The 24,590-nt window shown below is 36.4% G+C and overlaps 1 protein-coding gene across 6 annotated transcripts in view; it reads left to right on the top strand.

Annotated features, from left to right (window-relative positions):
* The window catches only part of NPAS3 (neuronal PAS domain protein 3), a gene marked incomplete at both ends in the record, with an annotated part of 628,566 nt that overhangs the window by 312,796 nt on the left and 291,180 nt on the right, over positions 1-24,590 (top strand). For 4 of the 6 annotated variants that reach the window (XM_080617339.1, XM_080617340.1, XM_080617342.1 and 1 more), the window contains one exon: positions 7,586-7,668. In XM_080617339.1, the coding sequence (XP_080473465.1) occupies positions 7,586-7,668 (83 nt within the window). The remainder of the gene's footprint in view (positions 1-7,585; positions 7,669-24,590) is intronic. The other 2 variants (XM_080617341.1, XM_080617343.1) reach the window with 1 other exon arrangement.

Consider the following 24,590-nt stretch of genomic DNA (forward strand, 5'->3'; position numbering starts at 1 on the left):
CCATATCAAAATGCATTTTGCTGCCTTAGTAGAGAAACTAATGGCTGGAGTGAATGTTAATATTTACCTTTATTTCATTTTTGGGTGGTATAGTTATTTTGCTTCTCCTGCTATTGATTTTAATGGAAATTATGTGTTCTTTACTTTCAGCATTGTCCTCTACAGTGTGGAGGCTGCATGAAGTTATTCCTTCTCCTGTTTCTCAGGAGTTTTGGCCAGTGTTCCCGTATTTCATGGGAGGGGAAGAAAATTAATGCAGGAGTCCAGACCCTTGTATTTTTCCCTGTGCTTCAATTTAAAGCAGTGGTGATTCTCTCTGCCACATCACTCCCTCAGGTGCTGCCATTCTTGAACTGGAGGCTTAGCCCTCTCCCTGAAGAATTTCATTGTCAAGGAGAAGAGTGGGGGTTCTCCCATGAAGAATTTTAATCACCCTGTCTGTAGCCCTTTTGAAGGAGGCACAATAGTTCCTATAGTAACTACTACAGTGTGGGAGAAAGGCCAGTGCTCCCGCCCCCAGCCACAGATGGAGAACTCTCTTTGCTTAGATGACTGGAAATTCTTGCACAGCAAAGGCTTCATCCTTCAGAGTGAAAAGAAAAATCTCTGAAATAAACTCTTAAAATGTACAAGTAAGTGCTAATTAAGCAACAGTATGAGTTATCAAGTGAAGAACATAAAAATCTCAAATATACTTATTTTTAAGGTGTGTTTAATTTTCATTCTTAGGGGTTTTAATTTGAAGAAATTCAGAAAAGAAAAAAGAAAAGGAGACATTTAGGACCTAAGAAATCTTGTCTACTCCTCCCACCTCCCCTACCCTCTACCCCCCAGAAAACAAATCCTGTGGGAAGGAGCAGACCTATAAACCAGATGAAAATAATTGGGAAACGAAAAGGAACGAGCTCATAAAACAGATGAAAACTTACACTAAGTCAGCCACTTATGTAGTTTCACTTGGAATAATTTTCAAGGGGAGGACACATTCAAATCCATTGATTCCAGTACAATTAACGGACTATATAGTACTTTCTGCTTTTTTGACAGCATTTTAATTTAATTGGATTTAAGTTATTGAAAATAAAAATGCTATTACTAAAAGTTTAAAAGTGTTAAGCAACCTACATTTGGGAAAAAAAAACCCAGCCTAAAATTCTTTTAATTCCTGGAGGTTTTGATGGATCATCATGGATGAGCAACTAGAAATAATAAAACACCTGTAATCATGTTACATATAATCTTCTTGAGTATATTCTTGATAACTACTTAGGTATTCCATGGAAAGTTTTGGTTTGCTTTCTCAACCATGGATTCCCCAGTAATGAATACGTGCTCTCTACCGGTAACTGAAAGATGGACGTGTAGAATAATAGGCATTTGTGTACACAAAAACCAGATTTGGAATACCATTGTTAGCTTTGTAAGTTGATTATCATATATTGCATTATGCATCTTACATGTAGTCCTTTGTGACAAATTTGTTCAGATACTTTATTGCCGTGATACTTAGTTGGTAATGGCACAGCATTAATGATTCCCATAGCTTAACTCAACCAAGATAAAATACCTTTCCACATATGTTGCAACTCCATTGGAGATTTATTACTGCTTCCCATCTGCGAAGGTGGATAAGACACCTAAGTTTTGGATCATATGATGGTTCATGGTGAGGTAGACTGGTGACATCATTTAATTTCTTTGGATACCTTTTCCAAATCAGAGGGCAGATTCTCTGCTTACATCATGCTGGTTGCTTATCATTCAGCTCATTTTAGCTCAGGATCTGAATACATATCATCTATGCCTTATGTTCTCAACATACATGTTAGACAGAGGAGTTCACTCTTGCTGGAGATTTCTTTCAAAACTTAGAATCAATAAATGGGAGAGCAAAGACAATCAGTGGAAAAAAAAGCATATCCATCACAAGGTATTAGGTATGCAGTAGAAGAATAAATTTAAAAAAGAGCTGCTATGAATGTTAGCATACATAAATACTGGCCTTTCTTTCTGAGCCTAGTGTTGTTCTTCCCTGAGATTGCATCTTCTGTTGTTCAATTTAGCCCCTCAGTCAGTGTCTCTGTCTTTTCTATAACATGGCTTTTAAGCATTTCCAAATTACTTTTTATGTCTCATAGCCACAAGATTTTAAGATGACATCTACCCTCTCCTGTAAAACCACCCTCATCATCACATTCACCAGCAGTGTTCTTTCATAAGCATTTGGGGTTATTCCTAGGAATAAAAAAGACACATTTTCATGTAGAATCTACTTTACACCAGGGTAAATTTATTATAAATTGTATTGTCATTTCTATAGACCTTTTTTCTACTTTGTAACAAAAAAAAAAAAATTAAACTCAGGAAAATAATACTTAAAAGATTATAGCCACACTCATGCAGTGAACTGCTTTGCTCATAGAGTCATCTGGGACAATTCAGACAATTGTACTTCTTATGCTGTGGAGAACTGGTAATTGTGGTGGTGATACGTGCTTTTACTCCTAGTCATCAAGAAATACTGCTTTTGCTTAATTAGAAGTCTGTCTTCACTAGTAGAACGTCACAGTGAACATCAGCCTTTGGTCATTCATTGCTCCAATAGCTTAGAAGTGATTTTAAGAGGAGATCCTCTCTCTTCAGGATGCGTGGAAATTGTTGTTAAGCATTCTACATTTTTCTTTTCCATAGCTTCTCACTCTTTCTAGCACAATTGTGAATGCTCTTGAGATTGCATAAAGCATGCTTAGACTGCCCTCAAGACACACTGAAAGGGATGTGGTTCTTCCTTCACCTGATGCATAGCCAGATTAGTCATTGAGGGAGGAAATTTACAGAGGAATTAGTGAGCAGTTAGAATTTTTTCCTTGTTAATAGCTTGTTGTGGAATAATCCTGTGCCAGGAATAGACATGTCAGTCTGGATAGTAAAGGCCATGGTCCAATGCCATAGAAAGTAAAAGATTTTAGTAGACAAATTCCTCTGCTCCAGCACAGCAAAGTACATATGTGAAATCAATCTATCTTCTTGTCACTATTAAAAGTCAGTATTTAATACAAATACTGGTACAGTCAACTTTTTAATTAACACAACTATTGTACATTCACACCTTAAACCTTGCCAATTAAATGTACAGTACAAAATATGACCACTTGTGAAAAAGCTGATTTAGAGATGTTTGTTCATACCACTAAAACAGGAGAAGCATAGTATTTAACATGGGTTTGGAACTTGTTTCCATTGTGACTCCTGTTGCAGTTGGGTACACATGCTTCAGCCTTTGCCGTATCCTTATTTCACCTACTTTCTGTTACTCATATAATAAAATTTATTTCACACATGCAGTATTTTGTGTCTGTAAAGGGTCTAAATTTAAAATGGAATCCACATTCTAAAAAAAAAGCGCATCCATGTCTTTAGGTCTACGAAGGTTGTTGAGCTACTTTGATTTATAGATGTTGCGATATAAATCCTAAATCCCTTGCTTTCCAAGATTTCCATGAGCAGCTGAGCTGTGTCTGCTGATGGTTCCATCCACAGGGTGAGAGATTTAGAGATGACTGGCTGTGGCTTGTGTGATGGAAGCCAGTTCAGTATTTAGAGTTTTTGTTTTGAAATTTTAGAATAAAATAACATCGTGGCCTGCTTTTTAATCCGGCCACTTCAGTCTGTGTCTTTCATCTATTGTCATGCCACCAATCTATTCAATAGAAATAAGAGGCTTTGTGCTGTGAGTGGGCTGTACGATTGCCATGTTTTTGAAAGGTATCAATGTGGTACACATTTGTATACCCAAACCAGTATATTTCTTCTGATGCAGATAGGTATTGAGAAATCTTGAAAAATCAAGCAAGTAAAATAATGAGGCAATGAAGTCAGAAGGTGAAATAAAATAAGTTTATTTCCCTTATCGTATATTTATCCCAATATTCTTGTCTCATTTCTCAAAATGTGAAGAATGATAGTTAGGGAAATTAATGAAATACAGAAAGTGCATATTTAGCATCTATTCAGTTACCCAAAAAGAGTTGCGGTATGGCTACCAGAAGCATAATGGTTTTCTGTGTCACATATTTATGCTGGTTGTAAAATCAAGAACTGTCATTACAACCCCACGTCACCTAAGTGCAAGACACATAAATCCAACAGTTCTACTACTATAAAAATGTCAATGAACTGAATGGCGTGAAAGTCCTAAAAAATATTTGTCTACATGTATACCAGCCACTGGGATGCAGACATTGGCAGAGGATTTAATTCGCAAATTTTGAAACTAAGATTTTGGCCTTCATGTTTTTTAGTTAACTCACTGACCTTGAAGTGTTTTCATTCTAGCTATAGAACTGGGAGTGTTCCAAGTATGAAGAACTGTTGACTTACCTGGAAACATCAATGAAAGTTAAAGATGCTGTTTTAAAAAGTGTTGCACTGTCTTCATGCAATTTAATCAAGTTATGATACTCCCATGCTAGAAAACCTGAAAGTAGCATCACAGAGCTGGATTCAATATGTAATGATATACTTGAAAGTGCTAAGGGATTGTAAAGGAAGGATATGGGCAAGAAACAGAACAGTATTTGGAAGGCAGATTCCAAATGGTGATGTGTTCAGACAATGTGTGGAAAATATAACACAGTCTAGATGGAAGAATGAAAGGATCTAATGGATTTCAGGGAGGTTTTTGTGGGTTTTGAGGTTTTTTTTGCTTTTTGTGATGCTCTGATGAAGACTACGATCTAGCAGGCCAAAACTGTGAATTTGATTTTTGTTTCTGATAGATTCTAAATTAAATTACCATAAAAAGTGCTGATAGCAATCATAATGGGAATACTGATAATCTTTACAGTGCTATATATTTTGTTTTATTACCACAACTAAAGCTAAAGTTTTTCTGAGAAACAAAGGTACAACTCCAGTTCAAGCAAACATTTGATACCATATCTGAAGGCAGAGTAAGGACAAAAGAAGGATTAGCTTTTGAGGTGGGCTGATGCCAACCTTATGAAGTTTAACCATGCCAAGTGCAAGGTCCTACACCTGGGTTGGAGCAATCCCAGGCACAGCTACAGGTTGGGCAGAGAAGAGATTTAGAGCAGCCCTGCAGAGAAGGACTTGGGGGTGTTGGTCGATGAAAAAATGAACATGAGCCGGCAGTGTGCGCTCGCAGCCCAGAAAGCCAACCGTATCCTGGGCTGCATCAAAAGGAGCGTGACCAGCAGATTGAAGGAGGTGATCCTGCCCCTCTACTCTGCTCTCGTGAGACCTCACTTGCAGTATTGGGTGCAGTTCTGGTGTCCTCAACATAAAAAGGACATGGAATTGTTAGAACAAGTCCAGAGGAGGGCCACGAGGATGATCAGGGGCTGGAGCACCTCCCGTATGAAGAGAGGCTGAGAAAGTTGGGGCTGTTCAGCCTGGACAAGAGAAGGCTGCGTGGAGACCTCATAGCAGCCTTCCAGTATCTGAAGGGGGCCTACAAGGATGCTGGGGAGGGACTCTTCATTAGGGACTATAGTAACAGGACAAGGTGTAATGGGTTAAATAAAGCTTAAACAGGGGAAGTTTAGATTGGATATAAGGAGGAAGCTCTTTACTGTCAGGGTGGTGAGGCACTGGAATGGGTTGCCCAGGGAAGTTGTGAATGCTCCGTCCCTGGAGGTGTTCAAGGCCAGGTTGGAGAGAGCCTTAGGTGACATGGTTTAGTGTGAGTTGTCCCTGTCCACGGCAGGGGGGTTAGAACTAGATGATCCTAAGGTCCTTTCCAGCCCTAACTATTCTATGATTCTATCTTTAAGTCTGTCTGCAAAAAGGAAAGTTAAAGGAGTCTAAGTTGCTAGAAAATTTAAAGGGTTTTTGTTTTTTTGTTTTTTTGTTTTTGGTGTTTTTTTTTTAATGAAATAAGCATAGTTGTTTTTACCAGGCATCACTACAGCTATAAAAAAGATGAGGGACTGCAAAGAGGGCAAAATGATTTAGAATCAGAAGACTAATACAGAAAAATACAAGACTGACTCAAGTACCTAAAACTTGTAAAAGAATAATGTTATGCTGACATGTCTGGTTAGTTATTATACTAACAGAACTTCAAAAATCAAGTAGTTGCTCTATTACCAGCTTCACTTGTGGTGTAAAGCAGAAGTCTTGAAGAAGACTTTTCAGTTGTCAGCATCTATGTCCTTGAATACCTTCAGAGAAAAGAGGAGGACTCAGAAAATACCGTCTCTACAGCAGTCACCATTTGTAATTATGAGCTATTGCCTGAATCTATTAGCTATGAAGTCACCTGTTTGCCCAGTATAAATAGCTTAGAATTTCCTGCAAGGAAATTATATAAAGCATCAGTCAGGAATGATATTACATTTTTAAGTCAATATGACTATCGTTACTTGGCATCTATCTTTTCTTACTGATACCATATTTGGCAGCAAGTGTCATAGAAGACTGTGAAATTGTTGCTCTGTGTTTTGTTTTCGTTGTTAAATTGGTCTGCTCAGTAATGGCAGTCATTCATTCTGCTTGGTTCAGTGGCTCCTTGGTATTTTGTTTTTCTTATTGTGCTTTGTAAAGAGAGCGATACGTAAAGATGCATTAGTGCTGTGATGGTTCCAGAGGCAGTTAACCATCAGGGTGTTTGGATAGAAATGTTTTTGTACACACGTTAAAAGGGTGCAGAATGAACTTCACCTCACTGCTGTGGATATACCTGGCTTTGGCACTAAGAAAAGCAAGGAAAGGTTCCTGCAGCCCTGTGCTCTCTTTTGTGCTCTAGCTTCTTTGGTCCTGTGGCAAAGACAACCTAGACCTAAGAAGAAATCTCAGCATATGATAGAATCCTACTTTTGATTATACTTGATTCGATTGCTGGCTTGTGTGCCTGGCATAGAGAGTTCAATGAAATATTAAGTTTGATTTCTCAATCCTTTTGTAGTCACTGCTGCCTTTGAAACCCAACTGCCTATTAATCACTTTGTGTTTTTAAACTGCATAGTTTAAATGTAGACTCTGATGTTTCAAGTGCCTATTTCAGCAACTAACTTGGATATCTGGGTTGCTACAGTACTTCCCTATGCCGAGCAATAACTTTGATATCTCAGATGTGTTTACAAATATTGACATTTTAATGTTGTGTTTACTTCCTTTCAGTTTCAAATAAGATAACATATATAGATAAATTTCTCATATCTTCCTAACTCCTAAGTAATATTTAGATCTTATCACCACATTCCAAAACATTTAAATTATGTATAGCCTCTTTTCTCAGTAGAATTTTTCACTAAATTCTGCGTGCTGTCATCACCACGTACACAAAGACCTTCTACAGGAACTTGGGATATATTTGAATAAACAATAAATTTCCAGAGTTCTTGGATATTTAAATATATTATTTTAATGATCCTTTAATCGTTCAGATTTTAGTCACTGAAAATTACATATCAATTGTATTTAGAACATGCAAGACAAATTTGAAATTAACACTGGTATATAAAATTCAAAACATATTTAAATAGTTAATGTCAAATGGTATGATCAGGGTGCATTAGAAATGAATGTGCAGAGCTTTGCAGCATAACTGTTTTTTATTCAGTTATAGGTGCCCAGCGCAGGAGAAGTCCCAGTGCCCTTGCCATTGAAGTATTTGAATCACATTTGGGAAGTCATATTTTACAGGTAAAAAAATGGCTTTTCCAAGAAAAATAAAAATAATTATCTAGTCATATTTCTGTCAATAACTTGAATAGTATTGTTTTCAGCTCTACTGTTAATGAGATTTTTAAAATTTTTTTAAGCTCATACTTCCTTCTTTTAAGAAAGCCCTTATTTGACTGGAAGAATGTTAATGAGAGGGAGGGCAAGTATTATTTAGCTGAATCACAATATTTTGTTGTTTAGAACTGTACAGTAGGTGTTTGCTCACAGAATGCCTGTATGTATTTGTGTGTGTGTACAAAACAGGATTTTGTGTTGGTGACTTCATTTGCCTTATGTGTCACATAGAGATTTAGGGCTTTTTCCCCCCACTTTGGTTTATGAGCACTGCTTTCCTCCCTGTTATCCAAGTTGTCACAATTATATATCACAAATTCACAATTTGCAAGAGAAAAAATAAACAGCATCATGCCTCTTAGGTCTCCTTAGCTCTGAGATAAAAAATAATCTGATATTTGTCAAAGCATTTAGTCAAACTGTAGAATTTGTTATATTCCAGGAAGATTAAACTGAAAAACAATGACCTGATGGAAACATTCCTATGCATGCTTTGTTTTTTCAGGGTTACTACAACCTTTTTCAGGTTGCAGTAATCAAATGTGTAGTAGAAGTGGTTAAGAGCAAAATGTGTTTTGTCAGCAAGGCGAAACCACAGCACTACAGAAATAAAACCCACATATTCTTTTGCAAGTGTGACACTGAGGAGCTGCCTTTACTTAGCAATGAACACAGCTTCTCCATGCAGATATATTGCTTGGTGTATTATCTTTTGAGAGGTATGAAAGAGGTAAATTAGGATATTATCATGAGAAATATTCCACTTAATTTGAAATGATTGAGAGCTACCTCTCTGTACTAACTCAGCTGTGGCATTCAAAAGCACTGTGGATATTGTCAGATTTTTCACATCTTTATAAAGTAACTAAATGCAGAATGGCAACAAAATAATTTTAGGAAAACATGAAATTAATTACTGTAATGAATTTTTCTTTGGAACAAAAATCATGAATGAAGTAGCTTACCTAGTTGTACACCCTTGGCTGAGGTCTAGGTCAAGGTTTTGATTCCGTAAGCAAATGCTTGTGTTACAGTTGCTGTATCAAAAATATCTGTACCAGTATCTACAGTGCTGTGTTTGCATATAAAACAGAAATGCTGTTATGCAGTCTCGTAAGTGTAGAAAAAAATGAAGAAATAGCACTTTTGTGATATTTCAGTTTTTGCAATTTGTCAGTGTGCTGTTTTGGGTATATAAACATGTACTATATATCCTACAGGTGTGGTTTTTACAATGTGAATTTCAACAAATATTTAGATAAAACCTTGTTGAGCCAGATTTATATACACTCCTTAGGTATTACGCATGACTCTTTATAAATGAAAATGAAAAAAGCTTAGGATGGACGCTTAAAAAAATACTTGACATTTGAGTTTTTCACTTACCGCATATTAAAGCAGTTAGTGATTTTATACTTAAGTCAGGTTCTCCTTTTGGTTTTGGTGGGGTTATTTTTGGGGGGTTTTGGTTTTGTTTTGGGTTCTTGTTTGTTTGGTTGGTTTTGGTTGGCTGTTTTTTTTCTATGTGATAAAGTGTTTTCAGGATATAATTTGATCATGGTACTAGTAAAAAAAAAACCTGTGTTGCACTCTTATTTGAGGATTTTCAGTCAAAATCACCATCAGCATCATATTAAATATCTGTTGAGGTGTGGCCTTTTCAGAGAGGGTGGTGCTTTTACCAAATTACTCCCATTAATCTATCAATTAATAATAGAAAGTTCCACTCTGACATTTAAAAGAGGATAGACTGTTGATGGATAAAGGACAAAATGAATTAATAATGGTGACAAGTTTATCATGATATGTTAAAATCTTGTCTTATTTTAGCAGAATAATCAACACTTGGAGAGAAAGTCTAGGTCGTGCATTCAAATGCGCCACTTTTAACAGATCTGAACAAACTTCAGAGTATTCCCTTGTGGCCTTATACATAGATAATGGAAAGATAATCTCCAGAAGACTGATTTTTAAAACAACAATGGGACAGATTCTGTGGTGTAATGTAATTATAACAAGTTCTCATTTAGTCTGCTGCTCCTGGAAATGATTTTCAAAGCAGTATTGTCGTAAGTATTGTTTGCAAGTGAAGTAAACAACCTTGATTATACCTTGGGAATGCCTGTGTTTGATTTCAAAGTCTGCTGAGGAAGTTGAATTAATACTTAGTTTGTTTAATCCCTTTTGCTATTAATATTTTGAAGACTGAGTTAAGTGTAAACTCAGAAATTAAGGAGCCTCTCTAATCCTTCTAATATTTTCATACTTCAAAATTTATTGACAGACACATGAGAAGCATAATACAGTATGTTTAAGAAAAGTGGATAGTTCGTTTATAGTAATGTTGTAAAAACAGAAATGGTGGCGCATCTTGTGATATTTTACATCTTGATTCTACAAGCAGGTAGCATCAGTTAGTCATTTCAAAAAATTTCCAAGCCACAGCTGGTTGCTGTTTATCATTTGGGGCCTACAAGGATGCTGGAGAGGGATTCTTCATCAGGGACTGTAGCGACAGGACAAGGGTTAAACAGGAGACATTCAGGTTAGCTATAAGGAAGAAGTTTACTGTGAGGGTGGTGAGACAATGGGACAGGTTGCCCAAAGAAGTGGTAAATGCTCCATCCCTGGCTCCATCCCTTGCTCAAGGCAAGGTTGCACAGGGCCTTGGGCAGCAAGGTCTAGTGTGTGGTGTCCCTGCCCAAGGCAGCGGGGTTGGAACTAAATGATCTTGATCTAAGGTCGTTTTCAACTCTAGCCATTCTGTGGTTCTGTGATCATGCAGAAGAGATTCCCACAGTAGGTTTGAAACCAAAGATGCTATCCACTGTGTGCTTATGGAAAAAAGACACCACAAAACATGAATGCCCAAATGCTATTATATCAGAATCTTCACATTTAAAAGTCTTTTAAATGTTTACCAAGTAAAATCACCTGAATGATGAACCATAGAAATGCTTGTAATAGAGAAGAAAAATAGATGATGGCAATATGTTAATTTTTGACAAGATTTTTGATTTGCCAAATTGTGTGTTTTATCTTCCACATTCTTCTTCTGGGAAGTGGTGTTATAATGAGAAAAGACTTCTAGTAAAGACATTTTCAGTTTTACATTTTTATATATATATATATATATATTATGTTTGTTTATTAAATAAATCCAGTAAAAAAATATTGCTTCTGGTACCTGCCATTCAAAAATTTGGCTGAATTGTTTGGCCTGATTGTGAGAATTAACAAGAAGATTATAATTTTTTTTCAGGGCCCCTGGATTTTTTCTGTAGCTTCATTGGTATTGAGAAGGTGGGGAAAAGGGTCAGTAACCCCATATTTTTCGTATAATCAGGAATGATCAGGAAATGTAGAACTAAATATAGAGAAAAGGGAAAGTTAGTGAATATATTTGCATATGCAAATTAGCTTAATTGATACTGCTTGCCTCTACAGGGATTTTTCATTACAAACTGGAGTGCTACATTGTTCAGCTCATATTGAGTAATTTAGTAACTAATGAGACCAGTTTGCACTAATTTGCATATGATAAATGAGCTTAATTGCAGTAAATAACTTGGAGGCATAATTACTTAATTTTCCTGTGTTGCATGGCTTTTAAGTTCACGTATGAACAACTCAAGATAATTTTGCATATTTAAATTAGTTGCTTTTTAAATTCTTGAACAAAAAAGAACACACCTTACAATTTGAACTGTAAAACAATTAAAAGTAAAATGTACAGTATTTTAAAATAAAATTTAAATTTTTTTAAGAAATTATTTCTTCCTTTAAAAATGCCTTATTAAAGAATAAATACTTGGATTTAAACACAATGCAATAATTTTAAAGATGGAATAGAATAGAAAGATGACATTAGTAATAATAATAGAACTGTGTATCTGAACTGTAGGTAGCAGTACACGGTTTGTATATCTGCATACAAAAATGGTAACTTTCATAATTGCATTCTTTGCTTCAGCAGTGTCTATTCAACTGTTAAGAAACTGTAACACTTTCATATAGCATTATGCTACTGTATACAGTGACTTAGACACTAGTTGCCTTAAATTATCTATACTGTGTCCTACTTCTACCTAGCTTTGTGTGAAGAAATCCTTAAATCTTAGAGATACTGAAGTGTCAGTGCAACAAAGATGCCTTTCTTTTTTCTGTTCTTTTTTTTTTTTTTTTTTTTTTTTTCTTGGTGGACTTTTGATAGAATTGATAGAATTAAGATACTGAACTAGACAGGGGAGAAAATCTCAAGTACCTAACTACCAATCTCATGAACAGCAAGTTTTGCTGTGCACCCGTGATTTACAAGTGGATGACAATCACTGAATTCTCCATCTCTGCCATAAAGGGGCCCCTCTACCCTCCTAGCTTTTTCCTAAGATTTCTTGAACATTGTCTTGGGAATTTTGAGACTTACATTTACTTTGTACTTTATATTGTACCTCTTTCTCCCATAAAGAAACTATTTTGTGATGAACAAAGTTCATCGTAATAGCAGTATCAAATTCAAGGGGGGAAAATAGTCAGGTTCCTATTAAGATCAAAGGAAAGACAACCTCAGCACATACATTCTGACCGTATGGGCTGTTTTCTTCATTGTCATTGAGTCAAAAGCCACAAGATACAAACCACTTAGCTTGGATGGAGGTGTTCACAATTCAGACTTTTGGATGTAGACCAAATCCTGTACTGGATGTACAGCTGTCTTCAGAATGACCCAGTAAAGTCAACTGTAGTATGCAGAAGGGCCTGTAAGCCCTTGTTTTACTTCCTAGCAGCCTTTAGATCAGCACAGACTTGATCATGTAGTCCTAGAATGCAAGCAGAATTTGAGCTACTTAGAAGCTGCATCTGGCTCAAATGCTGAAGTTTGGCTGTAATCCATGCAGTGGTCCCAGGCTTTCCGTGAATGAAAGGCAATCTGATGTTTCGTAAACATACTTCACATCCTTTTCACTCCACTGGAAGCCTCAGTTTGTGGATGGAACTTCATGGAGATTTAAATGTGTCATTGCCTTCAACCTATAGAGAAGCCACAGGTTATTAACCCGTTGATGTTATTTCAGCTTTTCTGAACAAAGAAACAAAGCACCCACACCCCATAAGAAGCCTGACAAACTGCTAGCATTGTGAACAACTGAAAGATGTTGTTCATTCTTTTTTTTTTTTAAATTACTTTTATTTTATTAATGCATCCAGCTCTTAATAACAAGAGTAACACAAGACTATACAAATATATCCTCTATGTCAACGCAGTATTCTACTGTTCTGTAGAGTGGGTCCCTTATTAATTGTGAGGTAAATGTGTGAGATGAATGCAACATCTGTGGTTTCTAGTGAATCATTCCAAGTGATGCCACTACCATATAGAGCAGCTTAAACTATATCTCGGTCACCAGGTTATTTTCTGGAACATGTCAGATAACCTTAAGTTTCCTCAGGATAAAGGAAAATTAATAAGTCTCCTAATTCCAAAGGAGCACTCTAACAGTCTTCTCTTTGCAAGTGGCTACTATCTCATCCACCTCCACTCCTAAAGTAAAAGAAATCTGTGTCTATGATTGGCATAGACAAAAAGAGAAAAAAATCCATTATACAGTTTCACTACAGTTCGTAGTCATGTTCAGACGATGTTGCTATTTACCTATAATAACTAGATTAGAATATAATAAGACAATGACACTATTCTAAAAACATCTTGATGGAGACCATGTGGGTAAAGTTTCATTACATTGTAAGCGTGAATGTTCCACAGGCAACCAGTTTAGATGACTGTGCAAAACCTGTGGATCTTTTTTTGTTAAGACAGATATCAGTGAACAGAGCAAGTTTTTTGCTGTTTTGCATTAATGAATGATTGTGGATGAAGGTAGAAGAGATGCACACAATTAACAGTGTCATGGAGAAACAAGTTTCTTCCATAGTGAAAGCAAGTACTAATACTTTGCCCTCTAAGCACACTGTTTGGGATTAAAATCAGCCATACAGTGTGGATAATCATAATTGAACAAGAAATTACATAGTTCTAGAACTTGTCTTCCCCCACAAAAGTTTGAGTATTGTAAAACTTTGGAGTGTTTCAATTAGATACAAGCAGTAGAAAAAACAAGTACAAGTTGACATTAAGTTTAGAGGTAGTTCTGTGGCTGGATAGGCTATAGGTGAGGGGAAATCTAATTTCTTACAATATTTGAATTATTACAGGGAACCCCATCTGACAAGAAAATGAAAAAAATGGGGAAAATAGGAAGGTGTTTGAGTGCTATAAAATATTACAGAGACGATTTATCTTCTCATTTGCTTTCTTCTGTTGCTCTGAGTGTAATGTAATGAGGTTATCTCTGTATAACACTAGTGAACACAAAAATAGTGACATGAGACTAAAGGTGAGGAAGCAGCAGCTGATAGTGCTGATAGAAGATTTTTCCAGGCTGTGAAAGGTGTTAGCAGAAAAGGCTTCTGCTTGCATGGAGGTTTATGAAGAGCAGTTGCTAATGATGTCAGTGGTACCCTGTCTGAGGACGAAGATGACTGTTCAGCTTCTTTCAGCCTGCATTGTGTTAAAGCGGTAGACTACCAACTCACCTCTGCTCATGTGTGTCGAAGGCATGCAAAAAGAGGAAAATGTTAAAAATGTGTCAAAACTTAGGATATGTTGAAAAGCATAGATCTATGCTGTCTGAAAGTAAAGATTCCTGGGATGAAGTAGTGGTTAAGTTACGTATCAAAAGCCAAAAATAAAGTGGAAGTTAGAGGAAATAGTTGTTACAGATCAAACCACACAGCAAAGTGATCCTGAGCTACTACTTGGCAGGGAAGAACTGTGCGTTATGAAGCAAGACAAAATGAGTACCTAGAAAGTCAGAACTGAAGGTTTGGTGATCACAGAAACTTCTACGAGGGAATTTCTGTAAGGCTCACATGTAGTGTGCTTGATATACTTAAATTTTGAATCTGAACCTCCTCATTGTCATGTATTTTCATCAGTTTTATTTCTCTGATTAAGTGGCATTCAGGTACAAAATCAAAGTGTGCACCAGTTGCTCTCAATGAAGTGCTGTCAAAAAATTAAACACAGTAAGGGAGAAAACCAGACACTTTATCTACATCTCTATTCAAAATCAAAAGCATTCAGTATGCAACTATGTTTTATCTAGAAAAGCTGACAATTTTATAAAGTTCAAATTAGTCTTTCAGAATCAGCGAAAAAACAATAATAAATGGGACACTGTAATGTCTTAGACTAAACTGAACAAAAATTATTGATTTATGATGTAAGAGATCAGAGTATATACAAGGAGGGAAGTGCAACCTTCTAAAATAAATACAGTTTCTAAGTGGACAAAATCAAAGAAAATACTCTGGATTATTTTAAATACGTTAAATTAGGAACAAAATGTTACCAAAAAAAACCCAACAAAACAAACAAACAAAAAAAAAACCAAGCACAAAAACAAGGCAGGAGAATGTCAGTGTATAGGAAGTGTTATCTTAAGAAAAAGATAGACATGTAAACTATTTGGAAACAGTAATTTGGGGTGACATGAAGTGTCTGGTTATTAACTGCTCAAACACCTCACCCAAACACTGTGTAAAGGCAGGAAAACAGCATAAATGCTGATATGTTGTGAAAAGAGCCATAGGCCTCCGGTAAGAACAGATTAATATCTTGTTTTTCAGTGTGCCTTTCCAGGGATAAGGCATCTCCAGTAGCAGTCTCCTCTTTATGATTTAAGGGTAGATGCTATTTCATCTTTCTGCAGCTGTGTATATAATCTACATAGGAATCTGTTCAGGTTTGATCACCAGTCTCTCCTCAAGTACTTTGTAGATTGATAGTCCCCTCAGAAGATCATCCTCTCGTAATAAAAGAGTAAATTCTTATACCTAATGTTAATTTATTTAGAACTTTAGAAATCTAATTGTGCATTTTATAGTAGTGTAAGTAATTCAGAATAATGGTAAGTATTTATTTGCACCTGAAAGGAGCCATAAAAACCTCATTCATGGAAATTTTAACATTGTGGGCCTCTGTTCACTGTTGGATGCTCTTCTGCATTTTAAACATGTAAGCACCACTGAAGGCTATGATATGTCTCTCGTTTTACACCAGTTTAAATTTAACAGAGGTTAGCCTGATACATTGCATATTTCTAAAAAGGGCTAGGAACAAAGGCTGGATCAGTATCTGGAAAGGTTAAAGGATTTGTACAGACAGCATTTTTACAAGGGACATCTCAGGTCCATTAGTTGAAGCACACAGCAAGAGGATTTCCTGGGTTCTGGAGACTGAAAATGCCCCAATTTGTCCCAGTCACAATAAGTGCATCAGATTGACTCCATAAAGGCAGGGCTTTCAATCTGGAGTTATGGCAAAGGTACAGCATTCTAGCAGTTGCTGCCCAAGGGGTTATATGGTAAAAGGAGACTTGGGGACAGGTGGGAAAATAGCAAATTGTTTTGTAATTGGAGCTTGAAGCCATACACTTAAACCTGAATTTTATATGGCAAGTCTATATAAAAGCGTGCAGTTTCATTTAATAAAAAATATTTGATCTGAGCAGGACACAGCATACCATAGCGTGTCATTTAATTCCTGAGAAAGTATTTGAAGAAAATGACATATCTCAGCACTGTTTGTTGACCGTTTTGTTGTCACCTGCTGAGTGTTGTCATTTCCATAGCCAGTGGGCTGCATTGAATCAGACGGAGGGAATAGGTTATTAAAAGAAATGGAGGACTTTCTGCAGCCTGTAGATGCTAAAGGAGGAATTTTTCTTCAGATACATCAAAAAAACTCTATTTAATGGAGTCTACATTCAGCTATGATTTGGGGTTTAGCTGTATTTCACTCTGAAGTAAGGTGGCTTGAAAAGTATAGACAGCATAAACTAATGTGTAGGTTCACCAGAAAGAATTACACCTTCTATAGTGTTTGTAAAGATGTAAGTGAGGACAGTCAGTATCCCGGTTTCAGAATGCCTTGTTTCTTTCTTTATTTTTTTCAATCACAGCATTCATCAAGAAGGGAAAAGGATGTTGATTTTATATAAATAAATAAAAATGTGGAAAAGTATATTTCATAGCCATGCTGTGCAAGTTAACTGCTATTTTTCTTCACTTTCTTGAAAATATTGATGACAGTTTCGAAGATTACTATATACCTCATTTCAGGTCTTATGAAAACAAAAAGCACTAGAAATAGACTTTTTAAGCATCCTTTGTACTCCTCTGCAATAAAAGTGAAGGGCAGCACTAGTTTTCCATGGGAGCTGGCAAAGGGATAATGTTGGAGTCTGCATACAGAGAACCTTTAGGTGGAAGGCACAGTTGAGATTCATGGGGTTTTTGTTTGTTTGTTTGTTTGTTTGTTTTTCCAACTGTGAGGTCTAAATAGATATAAAAATGAAATACTGACATGGAAGCTGTGTGTCCAGCCTGCCCAATTGCTGTAGAAGCTGGAGCCCCAGACGCAGTCATGTATCCCCTGGATTTTGCTTGGAAAGTGCAAGCACCTTTACACAGACTTTAAGTCACGTAACATTTAAGGGAATACAAATATTTTTGAAATAAATGAGTCAGGCTTGTAGAGCAGTTTCTCTGTTCCAACGTGTATTATCTCAAAACTTGATTAAAAGTGATTGTTTCCGTTAGTGGCTGCTAAAATGTCACTTTATTAGAATTTCTACCTGTACAGAAAATAAGAAGGGCTATGGAAACAAATAATAACATTTCCAGAAGTGAGGTAATTGTGTATAATTACATTGTATCACATTTTCTTTGGGGGGATATTTAGTAAGGTCACATATGCAAATCAATGCTGGCTTTTATTCATCAATTATGCACAGCACTTAGCCAATGGATTGTCATTGTCTTTCATATTTTTGCTTTTATGAGGAGAATACTGTTTAGATGTACCATCGTACATTACTGTAAGACTATGCCTCTTTGATAGTGTCTGAATTCAGGTTTGATTTAATGAATTGTAAATCCTTTCCTACGTATTACAGGTAGCCATTTAAAGTGTGCATCATTGGCTTGCTTTGCACTTCGTATTTGTTATTCCCTTCTTCCATTCAATTGTATCTTCTGCTCAATATAAAGGATTTTAATCTTTATGTCTACATTCATGTTTTTTCGAGCACAGAAGTGGTGGATTATTTGCCTTTAATGCACACTTTAAGGAGAAAAAAAACCTGTGATGAGTCTATGTCTAGAGCTCAGAAGTCTAGCAGTTCTCTTAGCCCAAAATAGTTGATAAAACTATTGTGATATTTGCTTTCAAAAAAATAGCATTAAGTGAAAGTCTTTTTTTTTTTTTTTTCCCCCTTTTGTTTTTTTTAGTTTTTCCCCTCTACTGTATGTACTGTAGAAAGTGGGAAGAAGGGAGGCACTAACGATATGGGACTGGTCAGCTTTCTTCAAACTGTGAATGCTTAGTAGCCCACAGTATGAAAGCAGTGTTAGTTTTATCGAAAATGAAGGAAACAAAGCCAAAGTTTGCATGGAGGCCTGATACATAACAGACCTGTAGTCAAACAAAATCAAAGACAGAGTATGATCCTCCCATTGAAGAAAAAGGGTTAAATATTATTCTAAATATAAACAATAGTTATCAAAATATATATTAGAAAATAATTCCAGTTTTCGAGGTTACAATGTTATATGGTCTATCAAAAAAGGAAAAAATACTTGGTTCCATTTATAATAACCCCCAAGCTTATTGTCCCGAAAACTAAAGCCATGTTTCCATGGTTTTTGTGTCTAATTTCTTGCAAGTAGCCATTTTTTATGTGTTGTGGCTTGCACACAAAAATAAATGTTTTTAGTTAAACACGAGTTGTAGGCTCCTAAAGCAAAAATGACTGTGAAAGACCAGACCTGTCCATCAGCTAGCCAGCAGAAGGTACCATGCCTTCCTGTAGAAAGGCCTGCTCTTGTCAGTGGCATTTGAGGGCATTGTAGGGATTGTTATTTGTGGCTACTTAGGGCCACATGCATTTGCATTTTAGGATGCAGTAGTCCCCATTAGGTTGGCCACATGCTGTGAAAGGGGAAGGGGGTTGCTTCATGGCTAGTCCTTGTACGTTTAGGCTATTGACTTTGTACTGCCCCCCACATTTCCAGTGTTTGCCAACAGCTAATTAGCAGTATTTGGCATTCATACTACAAAAGTTTCCCCAACTCCCAAACAGATTATTCCTGATGAGGGTATGAATTATCTACATGTAGGAGGCTTGGCAGGAAGTGACTGTAGCTGCTATTGCTGAATTTAGGAGCACGTATACCCTTAAGCCCTGCTCTGAAATGGCATTCAGTGACCTCCCTCACGAAGAAGCTGTGATTTTGGAGACTCCAAATGTAGACGCAAAGTGGCCTTTCCTATTTCTTACCTGAGGAAATGATTAACATTTCTTAATTTATGGGTATTATTAAGCTTTGCTCCCAAGTATAAAGGTATTGTTGCATTCTCAAATCAAGGGGAAAAAACTCACACTTTCTAACAGTAAGAAAGAAAAACAGTCGTAACAACGTTTTGGTTAAAGAGCATTTTATTTTCTTCAGTGTCAAGAATGTGCCTGTCGAGAGTGACACATGCAAATTTTGAAGTAGGTGTAAACAATGATGGTGCTTTTTTTGTTTTGCTTGTTTGGGGTTTTTTGGGATTGTTGGTGGTTTTTTGGGGGGTTTTGTTTGGTTTTGGGTTTTAGTTTTGAGGGATTTTTTACCATACAGGGCATTTTAATGTGGCATGTTTTCCTTTTTATAATAAAGTCTTTGTGGTGTCATCCAAATCTTATACTTGCAAATCCTGGTAGTACATCTAACAGTAAAAAATTGTTTAGGATTAAAAAAACAATGGTTGGTATCAGCAAAGCTCCTTAACCATTTACACATTTTATAGATTCACTGCACCTGCAAGATTTCATCATCTGTGCCTAAATCACCAGGAACAGTAGAAATACTGGAATTTGATAGTGTAGTGACATATGAAAGCACTAAGGGGTGCATACTGTGCTCAGATAGTACTCCTTAATAGAGAGAAACCACTCACTAATCCAAGAAACACGACTACAGGGCAGCAGCAGGCTGACCCACAGCAGACAATCGGGTTTATCAGCAAAGCCAGAAGTAGAGCCAGAAAAGGAAAGCTGACGTCCAGATGCTGGTGATACAGGCATCCTACCCACACTTGAGCATATGGGTCCTGCATCTGTCAGTGTTACACCAGCAGTTGGCTCCCAGCCTGGAGGAGATTCTATATTCCCGATGAGATCCCAGCCAGCCAGTCACTGAATGGATAAGCCAAGTCTTCTGAATCAGTTCTGTTATGTTTGAAAGGCCAATTTAGGTCAAAAGATGTCCTGTGAGATTGTGCTCTTCCTATTCATGGCGAGATTGTGATGCATGAGTTTTTTCTGCTTATGCAGGCATATAAAAAGCAGCGACACAATGAGGAAATGACAGCATTCTTTAAATGCCAAAGGAAAAGAATCCATTTGAAAGGACTGGAACTTACACGTGTTTTTTCTCATGTGGAGAAGAAACTTCGTTTATATTTACTTGTTCATTCTCCTGGGAGAACCAGTCTGGGTTCCTGAGTCAGCCTTGATCTTCAGAAACCCTGAAGTAACTTCTCCTTATTAAAGAAGTTTTCTTCCTATACTGTGCCAGTTTCAAAACCCTGTGAAGGCTAAATACATTTGTGCCACACTGAGCAGTCTCAGAGAACGAGAAAATCCTGTGACAGAGATAAGGGCTCCTGCCTCCCCTCTTCCCTGTATTTTCTCCTTCAACAAGGTTCTTTATCCAGTACGGCTTTTCACTGGTATAACTAATAGGAGGACTGTCTTTCAGAGAGTTTGAAGTAGAAGTATTCATTTAAGAATGAATGCTTGACACCAAGAAGCATCAAGGACACTCTAGGACTGAGAAATGCAGCACACTGGCCTCCTTTACAGGATGAAGGTGTAAAAGAACTTGGATAGAGGCTTAAACCACCTTCTTTAATTGGCTGTAATCTCCTTCAGAGTAGCTGTATATATCAGTGAAGCATTTACTTCTTGCCTGACTTAGATCCTTAAACTCAATTCACAGTAAGCATAGAGTGGTCAAAATGCCAGAGCTGAATTTACCCTTGAATAGACTTAAATGAATTCCTTCACAGAGAGAGGGAGGAGTGAACTGTGAGCATGAACACATGCTATTTTTATCAGCTCTCCCCCACAGCTTTGGTTGTATGTTTTTATTTTGAGAATTTCTGGTCAACTCTTTCTAATACAGAATTTGTGTGGTTTATGGGGATTATTGGGAGCTGACTGTATAAGTCTGGAGGGCTGTAGAAGCTTCCTCTGTTCTAAAAGAGAGCGGTACTGGAAGGATTACTGACAGTGCAGCACATACTTCATAGCTCTTTAAATAAAAAATGACAATCCTTTTAAATAAGTAGCCAATAATTATTAGTTCATTTAGCTAGTACTATAAAAATTTTAGTCATTTGGAACTAATATGGCTTAACATGCTTCTACTTTGGGGATTTCATTGAATCTTAGCAATTATGTACTTTTATTTCAAGGTGTTGTTAATAAAAACAACAATAATATTTCTTTCAAAGGTGTGACTTTATGAAGTGTGTTTTTCATTTTAACCAGTGCTATGATGATTGGCAGAAGGGAGAATTTTGTTTTGTTTTAAAATGGAAAGGTTTCAAAATTTAGAAACTCAGGAATGTAAGAGGAAGAGAAGGCACAATGCTGATCTTTTACTATTTTAACCCATTAAGACACAGGTAAGGTATGTCTTTATAAACCTTTCTTGAGATCAATTAGGACATAAAAATAGAAACTAAAATGTCCTCTGCTCAGTTTGGTTTTTTCTGTACAATAATAATGTTCCTTTGTATTTCATTTAGTTTGTCATTAACATACATAGTACTTTGAGTATTAGTTATTTGGTTGTCCTGCTGTGATTTGTAACGTACAATTTTAGAGATGTCGTAGGTGTCTATTACCATGATCTTATTTCTTACAAAGCATTTTAGGCATTACTAAGGAATAAGCACTTCATATCAGGAAACAAAAAAAAAAAAAAAAAAAAAAAAGAGAGAAAGCTGTGGAGGTAATTCCCCAGAAAATCTCTTTTTGGAAAGTATTGAAACCTTTACAAACTGTTCTGCATTACTATTTTGGTGATTGTGCTGTTTCACTAAACTATATTCATTCTTAATGCTTTCTTACTACAGACAAATTGTATCTTTCCTGGCATAAACAGTACATTTAAATTAAATCACCTGTGTGATGTCTGGGGCATGCAGAAGACTAACTTTAAAAATGGAAGGCATTTCACAGCTATGAAATAAACCCTAATTGGCTAGAACTAGATCTTGTCTCCCACATCTTAGCATGTCAAAAGAGCTCAAACTAACTTTTTTTTTCCCCTGATTAATGTAGCAGCCAATGTATTAATAAATTACTATTTTCATTAAAATTTTAGGTGATGTTATTTAGTGAGTATTCAAGTTCTCTGTGTTTTATTCATTTTAACTGATGTATTCTACAGGCACCCTAAGGAAAGGCAGACCTGAGTGCCTGTATGTTTGACTCTCTCCTTTCAGGCTGAAGGTTCATATACAAAACTTCTTGGTTGTCACTGTTCAAAATAGGAATATTGAAAGGAAACCATTAGTGAGCAACAATGCAGATTATATTAATATTAGGTTAAAATAACTGGCAGCAATACTATGGCAGGTTTCTGTTCGGCCATCCTGTCCAAAGGAAAAAAGAGAACAAAAACGATATGGCTGTGAAATTCAGCAGGCATTGAAGATGGCTACTTAAAGACACAAGCATTCCTTTATGACCAAAATTTTAGGTTTGTGATCCATTTGTGTGACCTCCTCAGCACTATTCATACTACAAAAGATCCTGAACTGCAATAATAAACCATGTGTCAACGTTCTGATTTTGCTCTTTTTTTCCCTAAATGCTGTGAAATACTGGTGCAGAGCTAAACTTTTAGGTCATGTGATAAATTTTTAGCTAGTCATCTGAAGTCACATTCCTCCATGAACTTTATGCTGCGGGAGCCACAGTGTGTAGTTAATGGCACTTTAAATATTTAGTCCAAATAGAAGATGAGAACCCGTAGCACAGTAAGTTAATGAGGTGTAGCAAACACAGAATATACAGATTTTTTACCAATAACTCCTGTTTTTACAATACAATACAAAGACCAAAATCTTGTAGCAAACAGACTAGCATAACAGAGGTCAGCTGAGAAACAACCCAGATGAATTTCTCTTTGACAGAAAAAATAAAAAATACAATGGTTACAGATGCCACAGACAATTTAATAGATTTTGTTGCTGCTGTTCACTTGGATATAACTGAATTTTTACTCTGGAAATGAGAACAGTTTTTTAGTCGCATAGAGAGAACGGAGGAAATTCAGAGCATATTGCAAGCCAGACCTTTTCAGGATACGGAGCTGACAAGAATGTATGAAAATGCATTTCAGTGTTTAGCTTCAATTCCGGAAGTGCTGCATTCTATTTTCAAAACACAAAAGTTCTCAAATACATATATGTATGTGTGTATATATATATATAAAGGAACCCCTCAACCCAAACTTTGTGTCTTACATGCTTTATTCTGTTAGAAATGAATAAGTTGGCAGAGGTCCTAAGACCTTGTCCTGCTGAAATGTATGAGAGTGTCTTCAATAGAAGCTTACTTCTCTAACTTCTAATGCTTTGTTAAGAAACAGGAAATGTCCTCCACTGTGTGGACCTCGCAAATGCGAGTAATTCAGTACTGTGGCTTCTCTCAGTCTTTTTTTAATACTGTTTAATCCACTGACTCCAGTGGATACTCCTGATTCATATCACTATTAATGAACCAGTGCTGAAAACTTTGCACTCCTGACAGCACATATTGTCTGTCTGGCCAGCCGCTTAGGATAAAGTGAATTGTGTTCTGTGCTTCAGTTCAACCATACAGTTAAGTTTATGCTTAACTTACAAGGTGCTTAAATGATTCTTTTAATAGATGCTTGTAAGCAGAGACAAAAGATTATGGTGAGAATGATTTAAGAAATAGTATTAAGGATGGAATGCCATGAGCTGCTGATGGAAAATAAATATATTCTAGTGTTGCAAAGGCCTTTGCAGAAGAGCATAACAGGTTGCGTTATAGGTAGAAAGATTTCCTCCTTCAAATGAAGTGCCTCTTTTAAGAACAAGATCATTAATAATTCTCTGTCAATATAACAAAATCATTCACTAAAATCTGTTCATTTCAAGATAATTTCCTTGTTTTATTTTGTGCAAACATATATTACCCTAATTTCTGCTTTCAAGGGGATAGTTATTTGCTGTTCAACTATTTTTTTCTTTTGCAGTTTTTACTGATGTTGTGTCTTGACTTCTGCTCATGTGACAATCTTAGCTTATGCAACTGTTGAGCCATTTAAGATAGTACATTTTTTAACTACACCTGCTAAACACTTCTAGACTTATTTGACATGAAAAATACCTGTCTGTTGTCATCAACAGGTGTTTTCTTTTGCTATTGATGGAGAAGCAGTATCAGTACCTAATGAGGTTGTCACACAGCTTTCTGGTATTATTCTCCTCATATTGCTTTCTTCAGATAGCTTTGCAAATCTAGAAAATTATCTTCAGCAAGAGAATTTTCCTTGACAATGGAATTATTTTGGGTTGGTTATGTTTTCTTCTTTTTCACTTAATATTTTTTTCCTGGAATACCTCAACCTAGGGTACCAAAATAACAGTGCCGTTGGAAAAGCTGGGTTTAATG

Source organism: Psittacula echo (assembly GCF_963264785.1).
Source record: "Psittacula echo genome assembly, chromosome: 5".
Lineage (NCBI taxonomy): Eukaryota > Metazoa > Chordata > Aves > Psittaciformes > Psittacidae > Psittacula > Psittacula echo.